Here is a 12,029-nt window from a genome sequence, read left to right on the forward strand (position 1 = left end):
TACTTTCTAAGTCCAGAATTTATAATTAGTTCTTTTGTATAATATCTCTTTATTGATATTCTTTATTACTTGTCTCCATAAGTGGAGTTGAAGGTCTTTGACATATTTTGGGTCTCTACTAAGCTATGGCGGCTCTGCCTATGGGCATCTTGTCCCCAGATCTTCCTTTTATGCTTTGTCAGGCTCTTATTTGATCCAGTTGCTGTTGCAGCCTCAGGCATAATTGCTACTGATTGTTTTCAACTAACATCTTGGGGATAGGTGTTTTTCTTTGAGTCAGTTTGATTAAAGACAACACCTTGAATATTGAGCTCTTCGGAGGGTACTGTGAGATGGGTTACACAGGAACAATGATCAGGGATGGATGGGACTTTTTTGAAGAGCTCCAGTCTCAGTCTGTTCCCTCCTGTGGCTGCAAGCCTGAGCATTTTTTACAACTACCTTGGTTGCAAGGCTGTTGGTTTTCAAGGCTACTATAGAGCTATGGAAAGGTGGAGGGAGAGTTACAACATAAAAGTTACAAGGCCACAAACTACTGTTCTTGCCAAGGTTTGGCAGCTTTTCTTGAATAAACACTGCTTAGATTGCTGCAAGCCTTTCTTTAGTGAACTAGAATTCTGAAAAAGTTAATTTGGACAAATTTTTCCAGTGTTTTTGTTGCTTTTATACGGTAGTGAATATATAGTCGTTCTAAACCATTCCCTGCTTTTCTTTTTCTGGTGGCCTGGTTTTATTATTTAAAATATTGGGGTTGTTTTTGTTTTAGATTATACTCATGCTTCTCAAAATGTCATCCTTGAGTCAGTAAAATCAACATCACCTGGGGGCTTATTAGAAAAACAGACTCTCAGGGCCACTCCAATCCAATTGAGTTAGAATCTGCGTTTAACAACATCTCCAGAGTATTTGTTTGTACATTAATGTTGGAGCAGTGCTGGTCTAAGTCAAGATTACTCAGAGTTTAATCCATAGACAGGCTATTTTAAAAACACCTGGAGATCTTGTTTTAAATGGAACCCATGCCAGACTAAGTCAGAATTCATGCAAATAGAAGCTTGGGAATCTGCATTTTGAACAAGCACTCCGGATAATAATAATGCACATTGAAGTATGAGAACCACTGATTTAGAAACTGCAGTAATGAAACAGTATCTTTTTCCATTTTAATGACAGTTTATATTTCATTTTACAATTAATATGTCTATTTTGAGGAAAGCATGTTCATTGTAATTAAGCAGGAACTTTTCAAGCAAGCATACAGAATGCTATTTTATCTCAAAATGGTACATGTATAGTATATGAAAAATCTAATATTATAGTGGTTTAGTTTTTTATTTGTGTGTCAAGTAATATTATCCGTGTGATTGTTTTTTAGCCAGAACAAATTATTACCAAAATAAATTGCCCAGTGATTCACCATGGATTTATAGAAATAAAAGGAAACATTATGTTTTGTGCCTCATAATTTTATGATATTTAAATGAGAATTTAGTGTATGACTTTATGTTTAAATTGCTCTCTGGAGAGGAATTATTCCTACATTTGCGTAACTGTAACTTTACAGTGATATAAGCAAATCTGCTAGTTTGATACATAGCTTGCATTGTTCATAGTTTACATTTTACTACAGTTAATTTTGTCTGTTTAAAACTTTTTATTATTTAATATTTATAAAATTCCTTACAACCCTTATATGAAGGCACCAGAAATATCAAGTTAAAACAAAAGGACAAAAACTGATGTCAACATTCAAATGTTAGGATATATAAATGTGTTGCAGCTTAGTTTGTATATGTGTGTTTGTGAATGTGTGTGTGTTTTAAGACTAAAATATTTGATTAATTTTATTACTGATGTGTTTTTCATTGTAAAGCTAGTATTGTAAGATATTAATAACTGTTATATAATAAAAAAAGGTTTCCTTTAACAAATCAAGTTTGGATAAATCTGTTCTTAACAATATTATACAGATTCTGTTCAACTCTGCAGGAGGGATTAGGCATTCCTGACATGACTCTTCATGATATCTTTCACCTGTCGTTAGAGTATCATTTCTCTACATTGTGGGGGGCTGAGAGGATAATATATTCATGTTTGTACTTTCCAGTACCTAGTCCCACACCTAACACACAATGGAGTCTCCAAAACTGTTTCTTGAAGGAATGAGCATTATTATATAGGAAGGACGGAATTTCTGTGTGATTCCAGATGATGGCATGGTTATTAATGCACTGATTTAACTAGGTACCCAAATCTCATGTCCACTCCTGAAAGAAACGTTTCTCTTTTCTGGAAATAGGATTAGAAATTATTAAATGTGTATAACTCTGACAGTGTATTAAGACCAGTGTGTAATTTCCTCTTTCTTTCTGGAATATAATTTGGGTGGTCATTTTTGCTCTAAATTTCCTTGTTATGAGAATTCAGTGTTGACTTTCCGTATAAAAATAGCATTTTTTACCTATTTCCATTCCAGATCTTTTCTTTCTAGCATACGTTTTGAGTTGCAGAATGAGAGCACATGGACTTTTTGAATTGTAATTTATTCTGATTCTAATTATAGTTTATGAATGATGGAAAATAATTTAAAAGAAGAATGTTTTGTGGTCATCTGAAATTTGTTACAGTAGAATTCAAAATAATCCTTTTTTCATTTATTTTAGTGTCATTTTTGTGGAATCCTCAACATTTATCTCTTTGCCATCCCAATTAACTGAAGTTGGAGAATTTGTTGACCACATGAATGATGGGTAAATGTTTATATATTTTATGCTCATAATTATCTGAGGCAAATTTCTGAGAAATTAGCATTCAAGTAAACTTGTTATATAATTACATAGTAGTTTTCATTTATTTGAAATATTTAATTTATATTATATTATATATATAATTTATATTATTCACACTTATTCTCTTTATATATTTCTAGGTTTATGTGCATGAAAATTGAATACATATGCACTTTATTAAATGCAGTGGATTCTCATTATTCATGGTAGTTATTTTCTATAAAGTTGCCATAAACACTCAGTTAGTGAATATTGCACCATTACTCCAAGGAGAAGTATATTTAACCACATAGATTATAATTGTAAATCCTAAAAACAACCTATCCTGGTAGATTCCACTTTTTTTACTTTACACAGAGAAAATGAAGTTCAGAAGTGTTAAATGACTTGCCTGAGGCAGTCCCACTAACAGGTATAAGAGAAAGGTTTTAAAGCCTGACCTCAGAGCTAGAGCGGCTTTGTGCTTCTTTTTTTTTTTTTTTTAATTTATTTATTATTTATTTGTTTTATTTTTGGCTGCGTTGGGTCTTCATTGCTGCGCGCGGGCTTTTTCTTTATTTGCGGTGAGCGGGGGCTACTCTTCGTTGCGGTGCGCGGGCTTTCTTATTTCAGTGGCTTCTCTTGCTGCAGAGCACAGGCTCTAGCGCATGGGCTTCAGTAGTCATGGCTCTCAGGCTCTAGAGTGCAGTCTCAGTAGTTGTAGCGCACGGGCTTAATTGCTCTGCGGCATGTGGGATCTTCCTGGACCAGGGATTGAACCCGTGTCCCCTGCATTGTCACGTGGATTCTTAACCACTGAGCTGCCAGGGAAGTCCCTCGGCTTGCACTTCTGTACTTGTGTACTACCCCCTACTGTCTCCATCCTCTGCTTATCTATGCTGGAAAACTGAAATAGAAAAGCCCAGTGTCACCTTATTTGACCTCAGCTGGGAACTTGTGTGACCAGCTACTGGAACTTTCCACCGTTCTGCACATGCCTGCGAACAATTCTGAAAGTGCCATGAGTATTGATTTGTGGGTTACAAATCAATTTTAGTGAGGAGGTGAATTTGCAAAAATGGAATTGGTGGATAATGAGGATTGACTGTATTTAAGCTTATTTGACCCATGTTATGAAGTCTGTATTTAGTTTAGAAAGGAACTTTGACTTCTCAATAGAAAAGTAGAATTTTTTAAAGTTAGATTGCCTCATATGTCTCATCTGTTTTAAACTACAAAATAGCTATTTAAAGTGAAGTAGAAAAAAACAATGTTATAAAGGTTGAAGAAAGTCAGGCAGAAACAAAATAATGCAGGTTTCTATTATAGAAGTACATTTGACCGTTACTACTGTGTTGTTAGTTTATTTTATACCATTGTCTCTGTGTAATGCTTGACAGCATCAGTGTCATCCTTTTAGCTGCAAAAATATTGCAAGAGGCAAGGATTTGGCAGTGTTGATACATTGAGCTATAAAGCAACATTATAGATATCATAGGAATGCAGTATTGTAGGCATTTATGTTAATTTCTTTGTAGTGTGAAATGCTAGTATTGGCAAAAAAACTTCGGTAAACAGTTCTCCTGGATTTTTTTTTCAGTCCCTTGCTTCTTGATCAAGAAGTTGCTTTGTGGTCGCAGATTTTGCCTGAATGGCTTTGAAACAATTTCTTCACATTAATTGCAAATAATTTATAGTATCACGTAATTAAACTAGAGTCAAATCTCAAAGAAATGCTGTAGGTATCTGTGAGCAGAAGTAACTCAAAGTGGATCTGTTTAATGAAGAGCAAGAATAATGAGTCTACCTGCATAATTTGGAACACAATATGGAAATTCTGTATCCAGATTTTAATATGATTTTTCTTCATGCAATGTTCTGAAATGGTTTTAGTTAGACCCAAAGTTCCAGAATTATTGAAGCCATAGAATCTCAAACTACAGGTAAACATATCTTTTTAAGTTATGCCTTTCAAATCAAAAACAAAATAGAGTCAACAAGTATGAAAGCATTTGTAATTTAATTTAGGAAAGGAAGGAAACTTTGGAAATACTCATGCAAAATAATTCCCAATTCAGCGTGAAGTATCGCTTAAGAAGTGTGTCTATCACAGTCTCAAACTTTATTGATCATTATTTCTCATATAGTCTCTTCCATATGTATTTATAATACTGTACTGTCTTAGTTCTTCTCTCAAGTCTTCCTGTGAGGAAAGAAACATAAAGATGCAGTGACATTGAGTGTTGGGTCAGGGAGAACATAGAGTAGTCAGGCTTCGGCAGATTAGCTCTCAAAGAAAAATTCAGAGCCGTTAATTTAAAGGATCGCAGATTTACTCCTGTGCACCTCTTTAAAGACTGTCTCCCAGATCAAAGGCAAGGGTGAGACAAAGACGAAAGCCACACAGTTCCTCAAGGAAAAGGGCTGGTCCTTGGTATGTCATTTCAGCATTGACATGGATTGAATACTGAGCCCCAAATCCATATGTTGAGTTGTGATAGAATAGTCTCAAGTTCACCAAAAACCTTGCTTTTCTGACAATTCTGAACAGATTTATTAGAAGCATTACTGTGGCTCCTTCTTCTATGGTCCTGACTGCTTTCTGTGTAACACCTCCAGGCTCCGGTTCATGTAACAGGCAAGCCTTTATTCATTTTCTCAAGGATCAGCTGAAGTATCCAGAACTCCAGCAATCAAGTCCACTTTATAGGCAGCAGAAAGGATAAGAGTGTGCCCTTTTTCTGTTAGGGAAGCTTCCCAGAAATACCACATAGCACTTCTGCTTGTAGCCATTGATCCAATCTTAATCAGATGACCAACCCTAGCTGGAAGGAAGACTGAGAAACTGCCCTTCTCCACATACACATCAAAAGAAAATGAGGGTCTTGTCAGGGAGGAGGGAAGGACCAGGGGTTATTGGGATAGGCAACCAACAAGTTCCACCGTGAGGGGAGCACAAAAGAGTGTTTTTCTTCCAAATAGCACAACGTTATCTAATATTTCATCAATCTGACTTCATCAGCATAATGACGCCTTTTGATCTTTAAATATAATCTTAATAAAACAATACTTAATAATGTGACACATCCTGTTTTTATTAAAGCTCTCCTTAATGTTTGTCTTGAACAGATTTCCAGACACAAAATTTAAGAACATGCATTTCAATCATGACCAGAATGGAAGTCTGGTGCAGTACCTCTATGATTAACTTTCATATGTAATATACCATATAATAAATATTACATTATCTCAGTAAAGCCCTGGTCTGGTCTCTAGGTTTAATCATCAAGGTAACATAAGAGAACAAGAAAATGTTTTTAAAAATCTCCATAAGCTAACTGGATTATTTTTAGAGCTTTGTTACAAATATCCTTGTTTTCCTCTTTTAGGCACATGGTAATATTGCACTTCCCCACTAATGTTGAAGTTATCCATGAACACATAACTCAATCGGCCAATGGCATGTGAGAACTGCTGACTGTTTTTTCCAGGTGGTAGCTTTAAGACCCAGTGAGCAATTTTTCTTGTCCCCTCTCCCTGCCACAGTTATTAGAGAGGCACATTTAGAAATGGAGGCCTCCTTCACCAAAGATCACTACATGTGTGAGCAAGAAATAAACTATTGTGTTAATCCACTGAGATGTGGAGTTGTTACTGTAGCATGACCTAGTGTATACTAACTGATACTCCTCTTCAGAGTCACTTCTGTTAATATCTCCCCACATGATAAATAACCTCTTCTCAAATGAGCCGTAAAGTGCTGAAATTATCTTTTAGATGGCATAAAAAAGGATCTCCTATTTAAAAATGTAAAATGTCTCTGTAAACTGGTCTTCTTAAGCAACAGATACATATAAAACAACACAGTTGAAACCACATGGATGAGGAAACTTTATGTTCATCACATATTTTACTTTATGTGAACATGATCCCTGAGCATAAGCAAGAGCAGTTAAGAAGTTTTTATTCTAATTAAATCCCAAGGATTATCGGAAAGGATCAGGACAGGAGACTGATTTTAGCCACACTTTAAAATTGAGTGATGGATCAGCAGTGCTCAGAAATGGGCAATTTGTAAATAATTTCCTACAGTGATATGACTTGCAATTTTTTTCCAGCAATTTTGAATTACTTGTCACTCAATAAATTTTTACTAAGTGGCACCTTAAGTACTGTTCTTAGTACTGGAGAAATATTGGGATAAATAAGTCACAGATCTGGCCCTAAAGTTGCCAACCATCAAGCAGAGAAGAAGAAAAAATCTACACAAATGTAAGCAATTGTACAGGGCAGAATGCATTCAGTAGTATGTGTTATACCAAAAAAAAAAAAAATATATATATATATATATATATATATATATATATGTATATGCTCTGTGAGCTGATTGGCAAGGAATATCACTATGTAGATATTATTGAGATCTTCGTGAAAGATAAAACATTGAAGAAGAAAAATGAGGTCCTAGTAACCTTTTTCCATGTGTACACCATGTTCTCCTCTATCATATACAAATTGGGATCTGAAATATGAGTATGATCTTGACGGCCAGAATCTAAAGCAGGGGCAGAACTTTCCTACAAATATCCTACAAATATAGAAATATCATAGGAAGAGGGAATCGCAGAAGCATTGGGGGAAGTGGGGGACAGACAGGCAAGGGGAAGTACAAGGCATACGCTTATAAATATGGACTATAGGGTCAGCATAGGAAAGTGTGATTCAAGTTGAAGAGGTATTGAAGTGTTTATCATTCTGCTTTGTACTTATTTCTTGTAGAGCTACTTTGCATGACAGACTGGATACTCTGTGAACTGAGGGGTTTCATCATTCGTCATTGTTCCCAGTATAGCTTGGCCCAGAATAGCCACCCAAATGATGAAAGAAGGCCCTGGTAGAGAGATGTTTCTGAGTCTTGTTTTAAAAAAAAAAAAAAAGCTGGGTTCTGGAGAGCCATGATTTTAAAATATTTCATTCTGCTACACTGAATAATTAGTAACAGTTAGAATTAGGCAAGTCTGTAAGGAAAGCAGAGTGAATCAAAAACCAGATGTATATACTAAGAGTAACAATCTGCCATGATCCTCTTGCTCTCGATTAGGGTTTCATATGAGGTTTTAATGTTGTCAAGCTCTTTGGTAGTCTTATGAAACCTATTCTACTTCACAGAATAGTGTTTTATAAATACATAAAATAAGATGCAAGGATTACAGAGTGTCTTAATCTACTTGGGATGCCATAACAAGATACCATAGACTGAGTGGCTTAAACAACAGAAATTTATTTCTCACAGTTTTGGAGACTGAAAAGTCCAAGGTGCCAGGAAGTTAGGTTTCATTCTGAGGCCTCTTCTTTTGACTTATGGGTGGTGGCCATCTCACTGTGTGCTCACATGACCTCTTCTTTGTGCACACATGGAGAGAGAGGTTGAGCTCACTGGTGTCTCTTTCTGTAAGGATGATAATTCTGTCTTATTAGCACCCCACCCTTATGATGTTATTTAACCTTGATTACCTTCCAATATGCCCTCTCTCCAAATGCAGTCATTTTGGGAGTTAAGGCTTCAACATATGAATTTAAGGGTGACACAGTTCAGTCCATAGCATAGAAGAAAGTAATAGTCTAGTAGATTATCAAAATATTTAAAAATTGTAATATGTTAAAATATATACTTCTTCATTAACACAATACATAGTAAGATCTACTGGTAGAGATTAACTACCATACTCTAAAAGTAGCAATGAAATAAATGACAGCTCAAGATATGTGCAAGAACTGAAATGTGATGTATACATATTTGTGATTGTTTGGTGATCAATTCATAGTATAGTTAACCACTACTACTGTGGTTTGGTTTAAATTGCTATTAAGAGTTAGTGGACATAAAGATGAATTTTTACCCATTTAAATTCACAGATTCACTCTGTCCTTGTACCACAGGTTAGCACCCCTTGCTTTAGAGACTTCTCAACTGTTCAGGAGCCAAAGTGGTACAAAAGGCAGCAAACATTCCATTTTAACAGCCCTCCAGATGGCCATGGGGCCCTATTTTGACAAACTCATGGAAACATGGAGGATGTAATGAATCTAAAAATTGATCCTCTTATATTCCTTCCTGTGATGCATAAAAACTAGACTTGAACAAGATCATTTGCTGTTTGGTTTGGATGCAGCCCTGAATGCTAACCCAGAAGTATGAAAGCTTATAATAAAGATCTTCCTTCCCTGTTGGAGAAGCTTGAGAAGGAAGCCATTCTTAGAGCTGATTTATTCATGCCCTGACTAGAACCAGTTCAATATCGTTTTGATTATTTTAGCTTGAAAAGAGCTGTATTACCACTATTGCAGAGGAAAAAGTAATGCCATCCCTTCCCACCTCATAAGTAAGTTCTACTCCCTGACTTTGGCCTATTACTAAATTAGCAGAAAATATTCCATTGCTTGATCTACAGTGTTTTGTATAATTTTAGACTCTTTTGATGCTATTCTTCCTTAAGACCAAGGCTTTGAAATGCTCCCTCTGCCTTAGCTTCAACAATAATCAATGAGCATTTGGGAGAGTGATAGCATGGATTGAGGTATGGGGATTAACAAAAAGGTAAGTGAATTGTTTTCTTTTCTGTCTTTGGAACATGCAAGATACTGGTTTTGTAATCAAATTGGGTTTGTCATCAAATTTCTAGGGTCAAGAACATTGATCAGGTAAATTAGAATTTTCCTGAGCCAGATTATTTTATTAAATTATTTTCTGATGTCTCTGAATTAATCATGACAATCATTAGCTTTATGAGCAAGTCAATCAAATTCTTAGATCTGTAAATTATTTTTATTTGTCTTTACCATAAATAGTACAGGTAACTCAATTTTTCTGGGTTTGAGACGTTCCTTTGAGGATAAGGCAACTCTGATTTATTCAAAAAGGTACTTTCATTAGCTGTTCTCCATCAAAATAGGTAAAGAAAAGAAAAAGGAGACGAAGCCCAAATTGCTCTGCTTTTCTATTCACTATGAAAAAACAAAAATGACTGAAGGGCTAGTGATTGCAAGTATTGAACAAAATGAGGTTTGGAGATTATCTGAGCATTTTAATCAGGCATTCTACCCAGAGTTCCATTATCAAAGAGATGGCATCAGAGCGGTACATTGATAAATAAGCATTCTTTGTTGTTCTTTCCACTCTTTGTATTGTCTCTCTTATAAATGCTAAAATATCCATCTACTATGTCTATCATAGCCTTTAGGGATCTATCAAATGCTCAAATGACATAAAAGTATTAAATGTTCTTTTTAAAAAAGGGAATTACTGAAACCGATAGTCAGAATGCCTGTGAGTAGAAGTAAAGCACAGAATAATGACAAGAGGTGGTAAATAACCTTATTAAGAATGTGGTGTAAAGAAAAGACAGTGTTTGGAGAAAAGGAATGGATATGGTTGGAAGAACATTACTTAGAAATAGTATATTTTTACAGTATCAAACTCAAACAAATCAGCTGGCAAGGTGAGAAAATACAGGATGTTTATATTCTCAGGAAAAAATCAGGCAAACAATGTCTTAGAGCCTAGGTCCTAATTGACAGCAAAATAATCATGAATACCAAGAGGAGCAATTTGGAGAAAGTTGATGGGTTCTGGAAGACATGGAACCTTCCAAGGGAGGCCCTTGCTTCAGACTGTGATTGGCTAATTTTCAGAAGTGCAACGAGAGATTAAACAGCTGCCCAAGTCTCCTTCTACCTTTATGAGAAAGAAACAAATGTGGGAACAGTTAGCTTAGAGAAGAGAATTTTTCAAGAAATCAGGTTCTAGAACCATTTTTGGAGAGACTGCCTATGTAGTCCTAAGTTGAGACACCCTCCTTTGGAGTCTGAGGATTTGGGTTTTTATTATTATTATCAACTGTTTACTTCTCTACAGTATTTGCAAGTAAAAAGGAATCGTTTTTACCGAATTTTTTAAAAAGCGATGGTGAAGATATAAATGATTTTTCTTATTTTTAAAATTTCTAACACGATATAAATGTAAAAATGATCTTGGAAATACATCTGTGGTCTTTGCATATCATATTGTAGGTAGCCATAATTTTTAAGGATGTGTAAAAGATTGAATTAAGATAGAATATTGTTTTTGAGTCTTGTTTGTGCTGTTGATGTTGTCTTCCTGTTCCCTTATGACAGCGGTGCTGTGAGTAGCAGTGAACATGATGTTGCTGAGGGCTGTTCCCAGGCCCCAGATGCCTTAAAAACCTGTGAGTGCTGCAAATAAAAGCTTTTATCTTTTTGCATATCTTATTTTTATATAGAGAGCATAATATGAAATGAAATAGTCAGTAAATGCGACTGTAGACAGAACGGTAAGCCCTGGGGATTGCTAGCCACATGGGAGCCCGAGGTGTTGGTCCTCAGTCTTTTCTGCACCATGACCCTTTGGAAAACTCTGTCCACATCCTGCCTTTCACTGCTGAGTCTTAGTTTCCTTGCCTGTACAATGAGTGTATTTCAATAAGGGACCTTTATGGTTCCTTTGGCTTATTCTGAACTGTTTAAACCTATTTAGGTGACAGGTCTCATCATGTTTAAAATGTTAAGCAGAAGACAGATTTACTTTGTTTTATGAAATAACTATAGATTTAGAAAATGTGGATAGAATGATGGATAGGAAAATGGATATGGGGATGTTCTGGTGATCTCTGGCTACAGAACAAACCACCTCAAATGTAGTGGTATTAAATAACAAAAATGCCTTATATTATTATCTCTCACACTTCGGGGGTGACTGGCTTCAGCTAGGTGACTCTTGCTCCGGGTCTCTCAGGCAGTTGCTGTCAGATCAAGGGTGGGGCTGTTGTCTTGGACGCTTACATGCAGCCTGTCTATGTGGCCTTGGCTTCTTCACAGGATGGCAACTTGGTTCTAAAAGCAAGTGAACCAGGAAGGAGAGATGATTAGGAAGAATTTGAATTACATTTTCTGATCTAGTGTCAGAAGTCATACTGCTTGATTTTGCTGCATTCTAGCATACTCTCCGTTAGGGTCAGGTCACTAAGACTGGCCCACCGTATCTCCACATTCAAGACAGTATTGAGGGGGCTTCCCTGGTGGCGCAGTGGTTGGGAGTCCGCCTGCTCACCTGGGAGCGAAAGGGACTTCAAGCCTGGAGGTCTTCTTTCTCCCCTTTGGCATGCACACCCGCTACTGTGTCATCATCCTCAGCGACAAAAAGGTGAGAATGGAACTGTGGTGTGTGCTTTCATCAAGGGCTGG

The 12,029-nt window shown here is 36.2% G+C and overlaps 1 protein-coding gene across 1 annotated transcript in view; it reads left to right on the top strand.

The window, feature by feature from the left end:
* The window catches only part of CFAP47 (cilia and flagella associated protein 47), a 541,109-nt gene that overhangs the window by 327,047 nt on the left and 202,033 nt on the right, over positions 1 to 12,029 (top strand). The window contains 3 exon segments of the mRNA XM_049704952.1: positions 2,664 to 2,750; positions 10,944 to 11,014; positions 11,873 to 11,988. Coding sequence (XP_049560909.1) covers positions 2,664 to 2,750; positions 10,944 to 11,014; positions 11,873 to 11,988 — 274 coding nt within the window.

The sequence above is a fragment of the Orcinus orca genome, chromosome X, assembly GCF_937001465.1.
Source record: "Orcinus orca chromosome X, mOrcOrc1.1, whole genome shotgun sequence".
In the NCBI taxonomy this organism is placed as follows: domain Eukaryota; kingdom Metazoa; phylum Chordata; class Mammalia; order Artiodactyla; family Delphinidae; genus Orcinus; species Orcinus orca.